This window comes from Anolis sagrei, chromosome 1, assembly GCF_037176765.1.
Source record: "Anolis sagrei isolate rAnoSag1 chromosome 1, rAnoSag1.mat, whole genome shotgun sequence".
NCBI classification, from domain to species: domain Eukaryota; kingdom Metazoa; phylum Chordata; class Lepidosauria; order Squamata; family Dactyloidae; genus Anolis; species Anolis sagrei.
In genome coordinates this window covers 285723458-285745641 of record NC_090021.1, presented here as the reverse complement: position 1 = coordinate 285745641, position 22184 = coordinate 285723458, and the positions used below count along the sequence as shown (strand labels likewise).

The following is a 22184-nucleotide window of genomic DNA, read 5'->3' as shown; positions in this document are numbered from 1 at the left end:
TTGCTGAATATAAGAAAGAGACTATGTTCTTCTCTCCCAACCTCCTCCATAGTAGATGTGGCTCAAGGACAAGTTGCACTCAGCTCCTTCTGAGCTCCCAGTGGTGCATGGGTTAAATCCTTGTGCTGGGAGGACTGCTGACCATTAGATCAGCAGTTTGAATCCAGGGAGAGCGAGTTGAGCTTCCTCTGTCAGCTCCAACTCCCCATGCAGAAAGAAGCCTCCCATAAGGATGGTAAAACATCAAAACATCCGGGCATCCCCTGGGCAATGTCCTTGCAGATGACCGATTCACTTACAACATAAGTAACTTGCAGTTTTTCAAGTCGCTCTGACATGAAAAAAAAGCTCCTTCTGAAAAGAAGCTACAGGAAGTAGGGGCATTTATTCTCGTATATTACAGCTGTCCCATCCCTGAGAATGTCAAACTATTGGGCCTCTATGGCTGCTTACCAACAGTGCCTTTGGGAGAAAATTATTCTCTTTTCTAAATTACCTCTCTCCTGATCAGAAATAATTAGCCTTGATCTATCAGGGAGAATCTCCTCATTTGGCAGGCTAACAAATAAACACAGCGCATCATCCAAAGCAATGCAAATGCTCTGGCAGAACAGTAGTCCTCAGGTGACACCCAGGACTACATCCAGTGTCCATTTTACTATTGAATATGGTCCATTAGTCAGTGCCAAAACAGATGACAAGTGAGATTACAGTGATAAACTTCATACCAGGGCTAAGAATGTGACTCCCTCAATTATCCAGTAGAGTTCCATGGCTGAATGGAGATTTGAACTGCAGTCTTCAGAATCATAGTTCTATATTATGGTTGAGTTTCTTTGCTGCAGTATAGTATTTTTGAAATACATTTAAATTTCCTGCAAAGTTAAAACTCAGATAATAGGTTATCATGAGTCAAAGCAATTGTGATTTTGGAGCTGATAGAAAGGAGCAATTCTGGATTTTTGAAAACTGATGAATATTATTTTGAACATACCTGATTTTGGAAGGTCACAGAAGGAGATTTCTGCATTCCTCAGCAACCCCTGTGGGAACAAAGCTAAATGCAGGAATGTGCAACTTAGATTTTTGTAAAAAACATCTTTAGTTTGGTTGAGTCTATAGTGTGAATTTTAGCTTGTATTTCTGTTAACATCAGATTTTTTTTTCAGTGTCAGGAGTGACTTGAGAAATTGCAAGTCGCTTCTGGTGTGAGGGAATTAGCCATCTGCAAGGACGTTGCTTGGGGGACGCCCAGATGTTTTGATGTTTTACCATCCTTGTGGGAAGCTTCTCTCATGTCCCCACATGGGGAGCTGGAGCTGACAGAGGGAACTCATCTGCACTCTCAGCGGATTCGAACCTCTAACTTGTCAGTCTTCAGTCAGTGGGTTTACCCACTGTGCCACCGAGGGTGCAAAATCGGCTAATTAAGTATGTTGGTTCGAATCTTGCTGATTTGGCCCACCTAAAGTGACCCATTGAATCAACTCTTGAACAACAAGTAGATAAATCCTGTTGATTCAGTGGTTTCACTCTAATTGGATTAATTATTAAAATAGGATTAATTATTTTTTTAAATCATGTTTTGAAAACTTGGTTTACAAACTAGAGTTGTTTATTTTCTGGCTTAGAAACTGCAGATAAAAGCAAGGCCTTGTAATTTTATATTACGTTTGTCCCTCCCCTAGCAAAACCCATGTTTTTGAAAAGGAATCCTCAATGCTGCAAAATTAATGAAAACATTTAATGTTTGAAGATTGGCTTGTATTTTTAGCAATAAAATTAAAGTAGGTTCTAGCGGGGATCCCTGTAGTTTATCATTACATAGTTTTGGTTAATTCAAAGTGATGGGAACTACTCATATTTCATGAGTAGGGAGGAAAGCTCGGTGTACAGGGAGCATGAGCAATTGGCGATAGTTTGTTTTCATTCCACATGCTCTCTTTGTCCTATTAAGTCCTGACTTCCTCTGTGCACCCCCACTTTAACCATCACAGAAATGTGAGATAATGCTGTTGCTGACATACAAGGGCTGCTGAGAGAAAAAAAGAGTCACTGTTGATCCATTTCAGCCTCCTTGTTAGTGAGTTTGATTAAACAAGGTTGTATGTTACCCAGCTTTAATTATCACTTTTAATAAGCTTCATTTCTTCCTAGCCAGGCTTCAGTTGAGTTTTCAGCTTTCCTTCCCTAATTGAAATAGGGGCCTAGACAGCAGCCCTGGGATTTCTGCATGGGGAGCTTTCTCAGTAGGTTGGCATATCTTTACTTAGATTATACATTTTGACTAACCCTGTATATCTGGAGCCCTATCCCCTCCCTTCCTGGTTCAATATAGTAGATCTCCCCTCCCTGCACTCTGGCAGGGAAATGACTCCACCAGTACTCCTCAGACAACTGGAAAATCCTAAGAAATATTATCTCAGAGCAGCCTCACCATTCCTTCCCACCCCCGTAAAATCCAGTGCTTTTTACACACAGTTGTATGGCAGTTTCAGCAGTAAACATAAACTCTGATATGAATCTTCTACCTCTGCTTCAATGCCAAGAAAAACCACAAAGGTTACATTTATTGTCTTTCATACATCTGTTGAAGAAGCCTTGCTATACACATGCATACATTTACACACGCACACAGGGGTGGCTTTAATTTAGATTGGGATGGGGGAAGAAGAAAAGGATAAGAAGGAAATATGTTTGTGTGTAGGTGTGTTTGCATTAATTAACCCTTACAGTCACGCCGGTCACAGCTATTAATCTGATTCATCTGCATCTGAGGTTTCTAATAAAATATTGTGTGGGGCTATATGTCTGATCTCTGGGAAAGGAAGATGGAGGAGTAAACAATCCCTTCCTTCGATGGGTCATCCTGGGTTCATGAGATCTCCCAAGATGTGACTGTCTCGTAGTTCTCCTTCTCTCTTCTAAACTTTGGACATTTTTGGCAACATCTCTTTCCACACTCAAGATACTTTAAACCCCCCCCCCCTCCTTCCCTGAAGCTCTTGCCATCTCATTGGTCTTCTCTTGCTCCCTCGCTTATCGGATGCCTGCATTTCTTAATATTTTGGTCATTTATTTGCCAAATTTGGCAATAAAAAAGGTTCAGGGAAGTTCACATGTATTGTCCAACTGTAGTGTTGTAAACCGCGTTGAGTCACCGATTTAGGCTGAGAAATAGCGGTATACAAGCGCAGTAATAAAATAAATAAATAAATAAATAAACTGTTGCACAGCTACCAGGGTCTTTTGACACTAGAACAGTGTTTCTCAACCTGGGGGTCGGGACCCCTGGGGAGGGGGTTGCAAGGGGGGTTTCAACAAAGACCATCAAAAACACATATTTGGCAGAGAAGGTTGAAGATCTCTCCACCTGTCCTTCTCTTCCTTTTTGGAAACAGACAGTGAATGCTCCTACCAAAAGCTCTCCTTCTGCTCCCATGATGTAGGTGAACTACAACTCCAAAATTCAAGGTCAATGCCCACCAACGCTTCCAGTATTTTCTGTTGGTCATGGGAGTTCTGTGTGCCAAAATTGGTTCAATTGCATCGCTGGTGAAGTTCAGAATGCTCTTTGATTGTAAGTGAACTATAAATCCCAGCAACTAAAACTCCCAAATGACAACCTCAATCTCCCCCTCCCAGACTACACCAGTATTAAAATTTAGACATATCAGGTATTTTTGCCAAATTTGGTCCAGTGAATGAAAATACATCCTGCAGATTAGATATTTACATTACGATTCATGACAGTGGCAAAACTGCAGTTATGAAGTAGCAACAAAAATAATGTTATGGTTGGGGGTCACCCCAACACGAGGAACTGTATTAAGGGGTCACAGCATTAGGAAGGTTGAGAACAACTGCACTAGAAAATGGAAAAAATACTTTTTGAACTGGCCATATGGTTAGGAGATTTTGGGAATGGTGACCTATAAAGTAACTTTACCAGGATCTGATCCACATGTCTTTCTCTAAGTTTGCCATTGGTGGGCCATTTCAAAGGAGCAAGACCTAAGCAGCCACTTGAAATGTACTTCCAGTGCTGCTAAGAGGAGCCATGGGTGGGATGTCTTGTCTAATGCTTTGTTTCTTTGTCAGAGCTTGGAAGAAACTTTTTACAAATGAGTTACGTGTAACCAGTTCTGAAACTAAGTTCCTAGAGAAATTAAACTGACACCTCCTTCACTATCTTTTTGTAGACAGGAGAAGTCTTTTTTGATTTGGCAGATCTGTAAGGACTGAATACTCAAGCAGAAAGTGCTTTTCCTGTGCTCTGTGTTTGTGGTTCTTTTTAATGTTTGTTTAGGACGGCTTTTACTTTCATTGATAACTAGCTGTCCCCTGCCACACATTGTTGTGGCCCAGTCTGTGTATATGGGTTTTGTGTGTGTATATATTTGTGTTTATATATATATATATATATATATATATATATATATGGTTTTGCGCATGCGTTATGTTTTTTTTTGCTTTTAAAGTCTCTTCTGCAGTGTTTTCAGTGATTTTATGAGTGATGGTCACTTGTTGTCCTGACAGGTGTATTATGTCCAAATCTGGTGTCAATTCATCCAGTGGTTTTTGAGTTATGTTAATCCCACAAATGAACATTACGTTTTTATTTATATAGATTTAATTGTGATGTGAAAGATTTTACTTGTATCTGTTAACTTTTGTAAGCTACATTGAGTCCCAGAATGGGAAAAATTGAAGGATAATCATGATTGTGACAACAAAATATCTATAATTATGGGAATTATATTAACAAGGGATAGTTTAATTCCTTTTGTATCACAACTGTCAGTTATTTTTATTGTTGCATTTATAACATTTTTTAAAATCATTCCCTTTTTAAATTTGGGATGCACTTATGATCATCCATATTCATACAATATACTTTATTTTTGCACATGACAGGAGTGGAAAAATGTGATTCCAAATGATTTGTGTGTGTGTGTGTGTGTTAATCCCTTCCACAGCACTGCTTCTGTATGTATGATCTTAACCATTTGAACTCCTTTTATTTGGTGAATGTGGAGCTGGAAGAAGGGAGCAAAAGTGTTTTTGGAAATACTTCTTTGCAAGTGTTTTTGTGTTACTTGCGTGAATTATCATTCTCATCATTACTGTTGATGATTATTACCGCTGATTGCCAAGCATGATGAACAATCTGATTGCTATTAATATCATACAGATTGTGTTCTCACTAGACATCAATCTAAATATAAGGTCCGTGCTCCATTCTCTGAAAGACTTGAGATTTCGTCTCATCCAAACTTGCCCATTTATTTCAAAGGAAATATGTCCAAGAGAAAAAAACCCAGGCTACAACTGTTGCCTCTGCAAGACTGTATGAAACATGGGTTTTACTTGTTTCCTGCTTCACTGTATACAATAATGCTTCCATAACTATCCTTGTTTTCTACTAAATTGCATAATTATCTGTCAAGTGAGAGTTGTTACAAGAATGAGGCATAATAGTCTTGGAAATCAATATGATGTGCCCCCTCTTTTAATTATGAAAAGTGCCTTGCATTATGCATGTTTTAAAATATGTTTTCCTCTCAAGAAGAATAGTGCAAATGCATACATTGACCTTGTGTTATGGAGCCCTCCAAATTCCATCTGATCTTGCCATATACATTAGATTTAGACTGATTCAGTTGAAAGGATGCTTGACATGCTGGAAGCAGTGTCTTTGTTTGGTTCTCCATACTGGTTCTGACATGGTCTGTACAACCAGGGGGTATGGGCAAAATTTCCAACCATGTCTGGGAGGCTCGGAGGCAAATCCTCAGTGCACATAGAAAGTTGGTACTCAGGCAGAGTAAGGTCTACTATTGGGCAGATTGAGGTATTATATATTGTATCACAAGGCTTCTTAAAGAGAACGAGGCCCATGACTAAAAGTTTATTGAAATTGACAGCTGTAATTTTTCACCCATTTTTACATTGATTCTTAGCTGATTTTTTTGGTTTTGTACCTTTTTTCTTTCTTTATGGGTTATAGGAAAGATGGTGGATGTTTTTCTAATCTCCTTTTTCTCTCTACACTGCAGTCTTGGGGACCAGTTCTACAAAGAAGCCATAGAGCACTGTCGCAGCTACAACTCCCGTCTCTGTGCTGAACGCAGTGTCCGTCTACCTTTCCTTGACTCGCAGACTGGTGTAGCTCAGAATAATTGTTACATTTGGATGGAAAAGAGACATCGGGGACCAGGTATACATTGTTTACAAACTGTGTGACGTTACTTTGGGGATAAAGTATTTTTCTTACATAAAAATATCCATTTTCACTGTAGTAAAAGACATATATGAATTAATACGAATTACTTTAACCTATAATAGTATAAGAAAAACAAAATAAATAGGTAAATGAGTTTGCCTTCCAACCATCCAGATGATGATATTATTTGCATTCTTAACCTACTTCCTTGGTCAAGAATGCAAATAGTATAATAATCTGGGCATTCTTAACCTACTTCCTTGGGAGCCTTGGGGGAGCAAAAGGTTAAACCTTTGTGCTGAACTGCTGACCTGAAGACCTGAAGGTGGGCAGTTTGAATCTATGAGACAGGGTGAGCTCCTGTCTGTCAGCCCCAGCTTTCCATGTGGTGACTTTAGAGAAGCCTCCCACAGGATCATAACACATCCAGGCGTTCCCTGGGCAATGTCTTTGTAGATGGCTGATTCTCTCACACCAGAAGTGAATTGCAGTATATTCTCAAGGTACTTCTGACACGATTAAAAAAAACTATTTCCTTTAATGCAAACTTTTTAACCATATTATTTCTCGAATTGGATAACATACCGGTATACTAACTTCTACTTAACATTACATTACATATTCAAACACTATGACAGATGACATGGTTCTGACAAATGCCCAACTGGTTGCCAATTTTGCTTAAAATTCTCCTTTGTAGTGTCTTTAATCAGGGTTATCAATTTGTCCATTTCTGCTAGACCTGACATATTCAACCACCAGTTATGAGACACTGGAGATGCCACAACTAGAGGCCATTCACACTACACAAATATCATGCTTTATTCCACTTCAGTTGCCATGGTAACATCCTATGGATTCCTGTGTTTTGTAGTTTGGTGAGTCACTACAGCTCTTTTATTTAAAATCTTCACTTCTATTCCTGAAACTCTCAATCCAGTGATTTCATGGGAAGTTGCTATGGTAGTTAAAGTGGACTAAAGATCTATAATTATTTAATGTCAATGAGTCCCAGAAGAACATGTCTAAAATGGTTGACTTTAAAAGGATTTTTGTTAGCAACTGCAGGGAATAAGTAAGGTCTAGCATTTGTCCTTTTCTGTTCCGTTAATGAAGATAATTGCTTGACATATCTCTCTTCCCAACCTACCAATACTGTGTCAACTCAACCCCTTTATTTCTATTGATCTCTGTTGCAGAAGTGCAGCAGAAAAACCACTAGAGAAAGTGGATGGGAAATGTTCTTGAATACAGTTGAAAGGGAAAGGCACTCATATTCTTTTTGATATGTCTGAAAATAATTAATTTTTTAAAGAAGAAAACATGCATTAGAGGTGCACTTGACATTTTAAAGTTGCATTGCTATTACCTACTTGAGAAAGAGCCGGGGAAGCTTCTTGTACATAGCATAAAAGAAAAGAAAATTGCATGAGTAATGTAAGTGGGGAATATGATGTGTTGTAGAACCCAGGCATTGGATGTAATTGGTCAGAAATAACTAGTTACTTGTTTGAATCCCTTTCCTCTGGGATGAAGGAAAAATACCTACATAACATTACAATCAGTCCTACACATTGGTTACGGTTAGAGTCATAAGACCCCTGTGGAAGTGAAAAACCATGAATAAAGAAATTGGTTTTTTTTTAAACCTAAGGATTTAGAAATGTATACAGTCCTTCAGGAACCTCTAGGTCTTCAAGTGTGATTCTGTTCAGCTTCCTGCAGACATTGACCATTTAACTATGCTAGGAGAACTAGAAATTCCAAGAAAGGAGATTTCTCTATAAATCTCTAGGTCCTTCAGCATAACCATACAGTCACACTGGAGGACTTAGAGAATGCTAGAGAGAACTTTTTTAAAAACCAAATCCATGAATAATAAAAATAGTAAAAGTCAAAACCGCAAATGTGGAGGAATGACTTAGTACACAACAAGGGATATAGCTTCAGTCCTTTGTAGTGTAATTGTAAACTTTGATTTCTTTAAGAATTACGGGAGTGTGTTCTTACTAAATGGTAATGGAGGAGGAATATCACATGGTTCAAGTAGCGGCTTGTGTTGTGCCCCATGTTCTGTTGCAGGTGCTCATATTGGGGTGGACGGGAAGAGTATATTTTATAGCCCAGGGCAGTGGTGTCCATTTTTAAAACTAACAAAAAGGTATCAATTTAGGTACTTTTGAGAAATGAGAAATTACAATTTATTTGGATAATGACATGTATTAAGATAACTATAGTGTGCACACATCCCTTGCTGGATTGTCACCTTGCCATGGTGACGGATCTTGTGTGCTCCAGTGAACCTTTGAGCAAAGTCATTGGGAGTCATGTATTTATTTATTTATTTTGCATATTTGTTTCCTCAAGGGGGGACTCAAGGTGGCTTCCCAGCAGGCAACCATTTGATGCCATCAAACAAATTTATAAATAACAATTACAATTAAAAAAATTAATTAAAACATTATTAATACATTCATTTAAAATCACGCAAATTCAAAATCATGTACTCCCAGCAAGGTCAAATATGGCAGCAAGGTCACAGGGGAGGAACCAGACAAAGAATGCTCTAATAATCTCCTCAATGGCAGAACAAGCAGATGATAACATGGTACATATGAAGGCAGATGAAGACCACAAATCATTGTGGTATCCATGCTATTGGATTAGAACTTTTTCCTGTGAAGATTGTGCATTGGTCACTGTACACTGATCCCCACATATAAAATAAATTCATGCACAGGTATCTTCCAAACAAACCAAAACCAACAATAGACCCATGGTGATTTGTGAGTGGTGATGTGAGTCAGAAAATCTGGAAGCCCTAGCCACAGACAGGCCTATGGGCAGTAAATACGTATTCAGTCATTCTAATTCAAAGTCTGAGGCAGTTGAGCAGTCCGGCAACTGTCTCCACAACTGAGCAGCTCTGCCTAGGATCCACTCTGCTAGAAAAGGTTCTCTAAACAAAGTCTGCCTCTTTTACTTATCCCTGACTGGACTGTTATATCCAGAAGGGTCACCATCTTGCAGTTGAAGAAGACAAATGAATTTTGGAACATAGAACATATGGACACTGCTGGACAACACAGACAATGAATGCCCTGAATGTAGAGGTGATATTATTTCAAGAGAGTTGAGATGTTTTCACATTGATATAACAACACTCCAAGAGACTTGAAGAGCAGCAACTTCTAAAAAGATTAAATCAGCATTGCTTTTGAAAAATCCTGCAAATTTCTTGGGAACACAGGTGAACAAATATCAGGATTCTCAAAGAAACAAAGACTAAAAGCATTGAAATGGTTGTCTGCCATCAACTGAATCAGCTACGTTGTCTGAATTCCTGATCACTGTTTTTCCAAAGCAGTTACTTTATTCTCAATTTAAGAATGAAAAACAGAATGTTGGTGGACAACGAGGCAGATTTAAAGATGGGTTTAAAGCCAACCTAAAAAAATTGTGGAAACTATTGCCCTTTGTGGCACAATGATGGTAATTTCAGGGTCCTGTTGAGATCTTGTGGCAGATCAGGAGACACTGACCTGAAAAGTTACCTCAAAACTGCAGCTATGAATGCCCAATTTATGAGACCTCAAATACAGAATGAACTAATAGACATCTGTGGTGACAAGATAGTCCAAAAATTGTTGAAAGATGCAATGCATAACAGTATTCTCTGTTTTAGCAGATGAAACTTTGGATGTGACTGCATCAGAACAGTTATTGTTTTTGGTAAGGTACATTGATATTGAAGCTGCAGGAATAAGACAAGACTGTTATAAGCTTCAGGGAAATAAATGATATGACAGGTGGAGGACTTGCAGGCATTTTTTTTTTTGAAAACATTGGAAAAAATGGGCTGAACTTGCAATACTTGTTTATCCAATGGCTGTCTACATCCACTGCAGTGCTCACTAGCCTTAGGTCAATTTAACTTTAGCAAAGCCATGTAACGTTCTACTTGTCAGAAACTGCCAAGGAACAATATGCAATTTTTTCAGAACATCATCCATCAGACTGGAACTGTTGAAGAAAAATATAAAAACCTGTTTCCTTGAATCAAGAGCAAACAACGTGTTGTAGCTTTGTGAAACTCATTGAGTTGAGTGACACCATACAGTTCTACGTTTTGTTGAACTGTACAGTGTGGTGGTGAGAACACTTGAAAAACTAAAAGAGAGTCCTCTATACAACAGTGAGACCTCTTCCCAAGCTGGAACCTTCTTTTAGTTGTCCTGAATCCTGAATTTGTAGAAACCATAGTCATCCTAAGATACCTTCTGTCATAATCCCTTCATCTTAGCAAAACTTTACAAAGAATAAATGTGGACATTTTTCTGTAGTCTGTAACATGTCAGCACACTTAGAAAAAGCCAAGGAGATGTGCACAGAATCTGTGAAATAATTTCAGGAGAAATTTGTCACAGCAAGATCAGTGGTGAGTCTATGGGTGGAGAAGTTCGTATTCTGCACATCTGTTCCAGGCAGACTTTTAAAATCATCATCCAGGCAACTTCACCAACATCAATGAAATATTATAGGCTAAATGTGTATATTCCACTTCTGGACCTTTTCTGCAATCAGCTTCTAGAAATCTTGACAAGGCATAGGGAAGTAGTTCAGGAACTGCAAGTGTTCCTCCCTATTAATTGTGGCCATTTAAAATCCAACTTGAACAAGTGCACAGAACTTTACAGTGAATGTATCCAAAATACTGACATACTGATGGAGGAATCTGACCTGTGGTGTAGAAAATGGAAAAAGATTGCACCTGCAGAAAAATCATCAAATGCACTGGAAGCATATATTGTCTGTAATTGACAGTTGTTTTTTGAATGTGAGGAAACTTCTTCAGATTTCTGCAACATTGCCAGTGTCAACAGCTACAAATGAAAGGTCATTTTTAACTCTTAAAAACTTGAAAACACAACAATGGGGCAAGAAAGTCTGCTTGGACTTGCACTTTTGGGTGTCCACTGAAGTATATCACTGGAGCTTGATTTCTTTTCAAAGTGTATTGACACAGTTTTCAAGTGTTTCCAACAGACATTGTGATATTTTTTTGTAACTATAAATTACCAACTATGAGTCATTTTCAATTTTTTAGGACTCAAAACATTGTAGGTAAAATAGAAATTTGATTTAATTGTCTATATATGTATAGAATGAGTCATATAATTTAAATTGATTTGTGTTATGGAACTATTCTTCGTCATTTGCTAAAAAAAATAAATACCCCCCCCCTTTTTTTTGTTCTGGCTACGGGCCTGGCTATAACTGAAGGATAGGAGGAAGAAAGTTGCATTTCAAACCACAGGATCACCTGAACCAGCCATGCCCAATCTTTTAAAAAAAAAATCCCTTTGGAGGTGCTCAAACGCAAATTCAAGAACCGCTTACACAGAGGAGACAAAAACATTAAAACCTAGTAAAATCTACAGATATAATGCTCTGAAAAATCATACTTTCTTCATACAGTTTGGAAGACCCCTGTTTTGTCTTCTGTCTAACCAAGCCAAAAAAAAAAATCACTTCTTGGGTGGGAGCATTTGAGCTGAAGAACTGTGGAGAAAGGATTAAGCAGTCTTTCTATGTGTTCCCCTCATCCACTCAAACTCATAGGCTACCCAGAGTAAAAAAAATCAAAGAAACTCAAAGAAAATCCATGTAATGTTTAGCTAGAGGCTTGTGCCTAAGGGAACATTGCTGAAGAAGAGAGACAGATTTAAGTTGCTCATGTAGCCAATTTAATGCCCTGTATGGTTAAAGAAACTATTTGGCAGACATGTCATAACATGGCGATCAATTGATGAAAATGGACACATGCACCCATTTCTTGGCAGTCCCCTGGCATATGGCCTATCTTGATGCAGGCAATTCAATTACATGTCTGCAAATAAGTTCCAATGTTTTTCTTGGTGGTTGTTGTAAATGGTTATTAATGCTATAGATTACAGGGAGGGGGATGTTACAATGTAACAAAAGTCATACAATAATTATTTCATTTTATCTTCAAGGTTATGGTCACTATGGACCCGAATCAGTGGCTACAATCTTTCTAGGAAGTATAGCAGTCATCTCTTTTTCTTTTCTCAACAATTTATGATTTATAACTACTTCCATAAGAGAAAATATTTGTTGTTACCTCCCTTGTGTTAATTCTATTGCTTCAGTCTTTTCCATGTTGTATGTATTAGAAATAGTGCTCAATGAAATGTGCTTTCTTCTCCATCTCTTTTGCTATTTGCAGTGGGGTTTTGTATAGCATAACAATTTCCTGGATGTCTCCATACTTACTGAGTATTTAGAACTTCCCCCATTTACTCAATCATAAATTGTAATATAGGTTCCACAGTCGATATATCTAGGTAATCACACCATATAAATTTTCAGGTATGTCGGTGTAAAGACCTTTCTTCTCTCTCCATCTCTCCCTTTCGTCTTTATTGAGGGCTTAAGCAATCTATCCATACATGTTTTGAATGTGCATCTTAATATAATTAGTAATTTTAAATTATGAAACTTGTATACTGCCTGTTTTTCTTACTTTTCTGAAGCTGCTCCAGAGGAACTCAAGAGATAATGCACCTTCCCTAGTAAATTTTATGAGTTTTATGGTCTACGAGTTTGGATCATGTGATTTTAATGTTTTATTTGGTGTTTTTAATTTTTATACTTCCTTCCATTTTCGTGCTTAAATGTCCTATTATCTTATGGAGAATTTGTCCTGTTGTATTTTATGCTTTGTCATATGTTTGATTTATGATTTGGTTTATTTATGTAAGGCATTGAATTTTGCCATTATTTTTGTAAATCGCTTTGAGTCCCCCCCCCCCAGGGTGAGAAAAGTAAACACTGTAAATAAACAAACAAATAAATAAATTTTAATAAAACGAGGTCATAATCAAACAGGTCTTCCTTTCTCTCCCAAAAGTAATCAATACCCCAGGAATCTAAGCCTAATCCAATAATATGAATTCTTTGCTGGTTGAATTCTTTGCTTCTGAAATTGTTCTATTCCAATAATTGGAAATCAGTAGTTAGTAGACAACTCAGGCCATTTTGTGGTGGAACTGGGTCTAGCAGAAATAAATAAATGCATTGTGAGAAGATGATACAACACTGTTCGAAATATGGTACTTCAGAGTGAAGTGTGGGTGATTGCATGGCTATAAATAATCTTTTATATCAAAGATGTCAGTGATTAGAGTTCCGATATCTAGTGAATTGGGTTATACCCGTTTACTAAACATTTACTCAATATGGTTAATATTTTTAGCCATCTTCATTCCAAAATGGCACAGGCCTGGCATTTTGAACACACTGGTGTGCTTTAACAGTTACACAGGCAATTCGTGAGCAGCATTGAACTCCTTAATTACCTTCTTTTGCCTCATTGGCTTGTTGTTGTTTATTCACTCAGTTGCTTCCGACTCTTCGTGACCTCAGGGACCAGTCCATGCCAGAGCTCCCTGTCGGCTGACCACCTCCAGTTCCTTCAAAGTCAAGCCAGTCACTTTAAGGATACCATCCATCCATCTTGCCCTTGGTCGGCCCCTCTTCCTTTTTCCTCAGGATCATTGTCTTCTCCAAGCTTTCCTGTCTTCTTATTATTGTGGCCAAAGTACTTCATCTTTGCCTCTAATATCCTTCCCTCCAGTGAGCAGTCAGGCTTTATTTCCTGGAGGGTGGACTGGTTTGATCTTCTCTCAGTCCAAGGCACTCTCAGAATTTTCCTCCCAACACCACAGTTCAAAAGTGTCTAGCTTCCTTTTCTCAGCTTTCCTTATGGTCCAGCTCTCACATCTCATTGGCTTATATATGATTATATTTGAGATTTATTTATTGTCATAACTCTCTAACTTTTAATTAGAGGCAGATCTAACTTCCAATTTCGTATTATTTATTTATGTATTTTGGGGGGAGGGGGGAAGTCACTCAGCTAGACAGAAGAAAACAACCTTTCTAGTGCATCAGCTTGCTTTTGTACTGGTCTCATAATAAAGGTTGTATCTCATGGCAAACAGTTCAGGGTTAATTTCACACAATGCTGCACATAACTCCTTTCCTCTTTTCCCTCCCTCTCTCTTCAGCCTTTCACTCGAGCTTTGAGTTATGGCTCTTTCCACTAATGAGATAAACAACATAACTCATTGTGGGTCCTGCTATTTCCTTTATAATCAAATGGCTAGAACCTTCTGTGGTTGCCCTATAAGGCACTGAAATGCAAGGCAACTCAGGAGAAGAAAAGAACTCCAAAGAAACCCCAACACAAAGAAAGCTGCTTTAATTCTCACACATACGCTGCTGGTATCAGAACAGGAGGAAGACCTGGGTAGATGCTTGGAACAATTAGGGATGAATGTCTTTAATGAGTTGTCTTGCATTTTTTTGCTGAGCAAAAGGAACAACATCCAAGCAGTGCTTTGCAGTGGATAGGTTAACGTCCTACCCCCCATTAAATGGATTTTGCTTTTGAAGACTGGTTGAGTGACATGAACTACTGGTATCCCCCTCAGATGAATTAGATTGCTGTAGCACTGCTTGTTAGTACACAGCCCTGTTAATTAGGAAAGGAAAAGGCAGATATTTTTATGTAGGACATTTTTTATCCCTGTTGTGCCTCTTTCTACTCTGGCTGCTCAGGGTTATCTGCCCAGTCAGCTTTTTTGAGTTTGCAAGCTTTCAGCCTGGTAGGAAAAAAAGACTAGGTGGCTGAAGCTTGCCTCCCCCATCCCTGCTTCCATTTCCACCGCTCAGGAAGTAGAGGTACTCAGCTGCTGCAACAAAAACACAGAACAAAACCTACTCCCTCCAGGAGTCTGGGTTGAGCTTTCCATTATTTTCCATAATTCTTCTAGATCAATGTTCTTAAGCTAAAATATTGCTTCTGCTGTTCTGACTAGGAAACTCTTGCCTCTTGGCCTTAAAGAAAGACGCCTCTCTCAATCTGAGTGACCCAATTCTTCATTTTTGAATAACACTGTGGAAGAATGTAACTCTGTGGTGTAAAGCCATATAGATGGTGATATCAACGTCAAATGTCACCTATTTTGAAGATGTTGTGTTTCCTCTGCTCCTAAAAGGATGGTGGCGTTTGTTGTCTTCAAGTCAACCTTGATTTATCATAGGCTTTTCTTGACAAAATGTATTCAGGGGAGGGTGACACAGCAGGTTAAACTGCTGAGCTGCTGAACTTGCTGACCAAAAAGGTAGGTGGTTCTAATCCGTGGAGCAGAGTGAGCTCCGGGGAGCGGGATGACCGGGGTGAGCCCAGCTCCTGCCAAACTAGCAGTTTGAAAACATGCAAGTGTGAGTAGATCAATAGGTACCTCTTCTGCAGGAAGGTAACGGTGCTCCATGCAGTCATGCTGGCCATATGACCTTGGAGGTATCTACACAGACAACACTGCCTCTTTGGCTTAGAAATAGAGATGAGCACCCCCCCCTCCCCCCAAGTTGGACAAGACTAGACTTAATGTCAGGGGAAACCTTTACCTTTACCTTTATCTTACTTGCCTTCTTCTAATGTTTTGAAAGTTTGACTTGCTCAAGGTTATTCAGTGGTTTTCCATGGTTGAATAGGGATGTAAACACCAGCCTGCTAGTGTCCTGGCCCAACACTCTAACCCACATGGAATGTCCTCTTTATAATAGGCTCACAGCTGTTTCTTATTTCAGATTCCAGCTCCAGTATAGCACCAAACAGAACTGGCAGCTTTGCAGTACCAGGTATTTCTGATCACAGTCCTGGAAAAGAGGGCAGGTGGAGGAAGAAACTCTGCAGTACCTTTCACACTTTTCAATCCACTTCATGTGTCAGTTTGAGTTAATCAAGTGGGAAGGTTCATAGTGATGAATCAGCTGCTGCTTTCCACTTGGCATAGAATGCAGAACCTCCCTCTTAATACAGTTGACTGTCCAGAATTGCATTCAGAGGCTATTCCTAAATCAATCTTTCTCCTAAAGCAACATGGAGGTGTAAAGTCCCTTTCTTCTTTGGAATTAGCTACCAGGAAACGAACAAATGTTATTAATAATTAAACAAATAGGTATCGTGGAAGAAAAGCAGAATTAAGTACCACCTTTAGTTAGTGTGGTACTGTTTTGATCCAAAAGGGATCACATACAGTGAAAGACATCAATAATCTAGCATATTAATTATTATCTATTAGGGGTGTTCATTAAAGATTCCCCCTGACTCACTTCTATTTATCACAGTATGCTGAAACTGCACATGTGTAATGATATAAATCTCTATAGGTTACGTGCCAATTTACAACTTAGAACTGATAACGGTCTTGATTTTACGATGCTGAAATGGTGTGAGGTTTGATGATGGACCCAGTGGAATACAGAGCAGTTATTAAGTTCATTTACTGGAAAGGCTGAACACCAAAGGAGATGTTCGATGAGATGGAAGAGGTTTATGGTGGTGATTCCTCATCATATGATGTAGTCAAGAACTGGCATCGTCAGTTCAAATGTGGTCAGGCTTAGGCGCAAACAGCTCCAATTCCGGGGCGATCCCACTCTGCTTTTGTTGAACACACCATCCAGCAAGTGGAGGTCGCCATTTTGGAAAATCACCGTGTAACCATTTGCCACATAACCCAAAATGCCAAGATTAGTGAGGGGTCCTAGAAAAAGTCATCCAAGACCATCTTCACATGTATAAGGTATCTGCTCGTGGGTCCCCTGGTTGCTCACACCTTTCCAGAAGCAGGAATGCATTGAATGCTCTCAGGCTGTATTGACTATGTGTCATGGAGGACTTTTTCAATAGACTAATTACACAGGATGAAAGCTGGGTCCATCACTATGATCCTGAGACTAAAGTCCAGTCGATGCAGTAGAAGCACCATGACTCACCACCTCCAAAGAAAGCACATGCCCAACTTTCGGCAGGCAAGGTCATGCTCACAGTATTTTGGGACCAGCATGGAGTAGTCTTGATGGATTTTCTAGCAAAGGGCACCATGATCACTGGGGCATACTATGCTTCACTGCTGTGGAAATTGTGGGAGGCAAGGCCATCAAAGCCAAGAGACATGGCATGCTCACCAAAGGTGTCTGCATCTGCAAGACAATGCACCAGTTCACAACTCACATGTTGCCCAAATGGAAGCCTGCTCCTGTGGTTTTGAAATTCAACCGCCCCCCGCCCTCCTTATTCATCTGATCTTGCACCATCAGACTTCCACCTCTTTCCAACAAAGAAGTTATTTTTGAAGGGCAAGGAGTTTTCGGATGATGGGACTCTGATTTCTGAAGTCATAACGTGGCTTTTGGAGCAACCTGTCGACTTCTACAAGCAAGGTGTTTACAGTTGCTTAAAAAGATGGGAGAACCGTGTGTCCCTAGGTGGCACCTATGTAGAGAAGGACTAATAACTGTGCCAAGTTTCATTGCTCTCAGTCCACAGGAAGTGGGGCAGGGGAAATCTTTAATGAATGCTTCTTGTAGAATGAAGGTATGTAGGATGTAGTGTTTCTTTTCTCTTGCTATAGTAGTAAGATCAGTACTACAGAGAGAAGGTTAAAAAATATTCAATGTTTTAAAAGGTGTTTTTCAAGTGTTGAGAAACCTTAATGAGAATAATTAATCTTAGGTTTGGGAGTTATTCTGCACAAATTTTACATATAGCTATTTTGTACAGATAGCAGTTTTTTTCTGCACAGGAAACAACATTTTCAGCATGGAAAAATATTATTTCATTGCAAGAATATTAATTACAGCACAGAAAATGCTACTCTCAACACAGAAAATTCTGAAATTGGACATTTGTTCTGTATAAAATTTTATAATAATAATAATAATAATAATAATAATAATAATAATAATAATAACAACAACAACAGCAACAACACTTTATTTATATTCCACTCTTCTCCCCGAGGGGACTCAGAGAAGATTACAGTATGTAAACAAACACAGGCAAACAGTCAATGCTTTGTTACAATTAAATACCACGACACAAAAATACACAGACAAAGGCAAAGGCTTCTCCTTTCATTTCTGGTTCTGGAGGCAGTGCCCATCTCTGGCTCTATGGGAGATGCTCATCTCCATTTCCAAGCCGAGGAGCCTGTGTTATCCGTAGACATCTCCTGGTTGTGTGGCTGGCATGACTGCATGGAGTATCTTTTTGTCTTTTCTGCAAAGGTGGTACCTTTGATCTACTCATATTTGCATGTTTTTGAAATGCTAGGTTCAAAATCTGTAACCCTCCTTGAGTTGCTGTATGGTTGAGAACGGCGGGCTATAAATGTCGTAAATAAATAAATAAATAAAAGGTTGGCAGGAGCTAGGGCAAACAGTGGGATTTTACCCCCCTCTGCGGATTTGAACTGCCAGGCTTCAGGTCAGCAGTTCAGCAGCACAAGGCTTTAACCCATTTCGCCACCAGGGCTTTTTTCCCAGCACAGGCATGCTATTTCCTGCCAAGAAAATGCTGGTTCCTGAGCAATACAATCATATATGAATTTTGTGCAGAACAAGTCCCAAATTGCAAATAGTCTTTGAAAGTTGTGTGGTTTTTGAAGACTTTCTTGCAGTGGGAAAAATTGCTGAAATTTATCATTGCCATCTTCAAATTGAAACCTACGGAAACCCACTAGGTTCTTCCTACTTTCTGTATTCTTTTATAAAAGATAATATAAGCAGAGGAACACTTTATACCCTGTAGGCATTTAAAATGAAATTCATAGGGTCCTCCTAAGCCATTGGGTGACTTGGAGGCATATGTACACACACAATAAAAGGCAGTAAGTCCTAGCTCTCGCTGAAGAGGCAAATCCTTGTTTTGCCTGATTTGCTTCAGACTATAAGGGGAAAACATGCAAATGTGAGTAGATCAATAGGTACCGCTCCGGCGGGAAGGTAACGGCATGGCATGCAGTCATGCTGGCCACATGACCTTGGAGGTATCTATGGACAGCGCCGGCTCTTCGGCTTAGAAATGAGATGACCACCACACCCAAGAGTCGGACACAACTGGACTTAATGTCAGGGGAAAACCTTTACCTTTACCTATAAGGGGAGAATAAATGTGATAAAATGTTTCACTATGCAAAGTATTATCAGTTGTAGGAGTAATAGCAGAAGAGTAACAATAAGGACAACAGTAGCGTGTTTACCCACTGAAAGTGAAATGTCAAGGATAAGGATAAGCTAGAATGCTTTTCTCCCCACACTTCTAAGTGAAGTACACTTCTTGTTTGAAGAAGCTCATGCCTTCCAGTGAAGGTGCAACTGTAATCTGTAGTGGTGAACTTTTAGAGAAAGGTTTACTAGCTCAGTGTGTGTCAAGCTAGCTGCAATGTTGGGATATTGGTAAATTAATAATAGCCGTGGGCTGCTCAAATCATATCAGGACAATGGAGCTGCTGTCATATATTTTTAAGTCAACCCCCCCCCCCCAAATACCAATGTGTCTAATTAAAATCTTTCCACAGAGGAAATTGCATATGCGAAATTGTATATCCCCAGCTGAGCTAAACATCCCTGTCTTCCTGAAACAAACTTCAGAGTGTTTTTGCTTGGAGAGCAGCACCTCCTTCACAGTGTTTTTACTTGGAGAGGTTAAACTCCCTTCCGTAGTGCTTCAGTCCCAATTGGCTCAGTCCCACCTACACTGTTGCTGCTGTTAATGCATTTGGAAGTGAGAAATTCTGACTGTCAGCCTTCTATGTAATTTCTGGTTGCGCCCTGAGGTTTACATTTCCCACAGATTGCCACATGCAAGTCTCTACACCCAGCCCAGATTCTAATGGTGCATCATGCCAGCCATATCTTCTGAGCCACGGGGAGTTCATTCATTACTCTCTGATTTCACAGAATTTCCCCAGATATTTCTTCCCTCCCTCTTTCCTTTCTTCACTAAGCTCACTAAAGAAACACGCTGGTATCGAGGAGGGCAAGGAACCATGCAGGGTAAGAAACCTTACAGGGACTGCGATGGTGCAACAGGTCAAACCGTTGAGTTACTGAACTTGCTGACCAGACTGTTAGCAGTTCAGATCTGTGGGACAGGGTGAGCTTCCACGGTTAGCCCCAGCTCCTGCCAACTTAGCAGTTCGAAACCATGCAAATATGAGTAGATCAGTAGGTACTGTCTCAGCGGGAAGGTAAATGGCACTCCAGGTAGCCACACTGGCCACATGACCTAGGAGGTGTCTCTGGACAACACAGGCTCTTTGGCTTGGAAATGGAAAGGAGCACCTCACCCAGAGCCAGAGATGAAAGGGGAAGCCTTAGCCTTTGTCTGTGTATCTGTGTTTCATTGTTTCAAAGCATTGAATATTTGTCTGTATCTGTATATATGCTGGAATCTGCCCTGAGTCCCCTCAGGAAGATAAGGCAGAATACAAATAAAGTTATTATAATAGCTGTTCAGCAGTGGAACTCTCTACCCTGGAGTGTGGTGGAGGTTCCTTCTTTGGAGGCTTTTAAACAGAGGTTGAATGGCCATCTGTTGGGGGTGCTTTGAATGTGATTTTTCTGCTTCTTGGCAGGGGTTGGACTTTTTCAGGTTGGTTGTTGTTCCAAAATGTCCTTTAAGGACATTTTTGCTATGTTTTGGAATCATCCCAGGCATTTTTATTTGGGATAGGGCCTTTCATTAAAACTGGAAGTGAGTTGAGGTCACTTTCTGTTTTGGGAAAATACCTCTTTTCAGCTCCCTCCTAAAAACAGGATGGAAAATGCCCCTGCCCCCAGCCTTTAGGTATAGGTAGGCATTTCAAAAGACAGGGGTAGGGGTTTTTTGGCAATTGGATATGTATTGGATCTTCTAGGAGGCTAATGCAGCCTCCTGCAATTGACCAAATTTGCCATAAAACCTATTTTGGGTTCACCAAACAATTGACTAACATTAGGCAGTTGTTACTATCCTGATTTAAATAAAATTTGATTAAGAGCAGGCCCATAAACATACGATAGAGCTTTGGCTGTGAAAGGAACACATGAAGCCACCTTATGTTATGGCAGATTACTGCTCCATCTGGCTTAATGCTGTCTTTGGCGACTAGCAGTGAATCACTGGTGTTTCTGAATAGAGTCTTTCCTAATTCTATCTTGAAATATTTGCGTCTCAGTCATGGATCTCTGGAATGGGGGGAAAAAAACCCTCTAAAAATAGTAGATGCAGTCTTTCCCATAGATATTTCAGACTCATTTCTCTATTTATTTTCTTTCTTTTTCATATTCTTACCATATAGGTCTCTATCTCTATTACTGCGAGAGATACAGTGCTGAGGTAGTGCTGAGGTAGTGCTGCACTCACCATTTCTTAATTGGGATTAGCCCAGTAAAGATAGTGATTAGCTATTATTGGCATGCAGACATGCTCAATAGTGTCTTGCCCCCAAACAAAGCCTGAACCAGACATGGCTTACTGTACTAGAAGGTCATGATAACAACTGTTAGTATCGACAAATATTGATATAAGAAAGAAAATTTACAATATCAGATTTATTTATTTTGTATCAAAAGCATTATATAAATTAGTATAAAACTGATAAAAATAGGTGTGCAGGTGCTAAATATCTTTTGACCAAAAACGGGTAACAGCAACGGCATTGTCTGTAGCCTCCAACAATTCCTCCTCTGTACATGAAGCAGGGCACAGTGGACAAGCATACAGATCCAGAGTTGTCTGTTCTGCTCCACAGTCACACAAGGTATGGGATTCTTTTAGGTAGTGCCATTTTGCCAGGTTGTCTTTTGATCTGCCCACTCCACTTCTGAGTCTATTCAGGGACTTCCAGGTTGCCCATTCTTGGTTTGTCCCTGGAGGAAGACCCTCGCGGGGGGGGGGGGGGGGGCATCCAGTTGGGATTTCCTGGTTTAGCTGCCCAGAGGGATACCTTTGCTGTTGCTGGAGGGACGCCAAGAGGAGTGGTAATTCTCATAAAGCTTTTCCTTGATTTGAGTCTACTGTGAGGAGGCTGGTAGC

The 22184-nt window shown here is 39.7% G+C and overlaps 1 protein-coding gene across 15 annotated transcripts in view; it reads left to right on the top strand.

The window, feature by feature from the left end:
• The window catches only part of DPF3 (double PHD fingers 3), a 242016-nt gene that overhangs the window by 101096 nt on the left and 118736 nt on the right, over positions 1-22184 (top strand). For all 15 annotated transcript variants that reach the window (XR_010908977.1, XR_009630592.2, XR_010908976.1 and 12 more), the window contains exon 2: positions 6060-6220. Coding sequence is in view for 2 of the 15 variants with exons in the window: in XM_060761458.2 (XP_060617441.2) it covers positions 6060-6220 (161 nt within the window). In the remaining 13 variants the exon portion in view is untranslated. The remainder of the gene's footprint in view (positions 1-6059; positions 6221-22184) is intronic.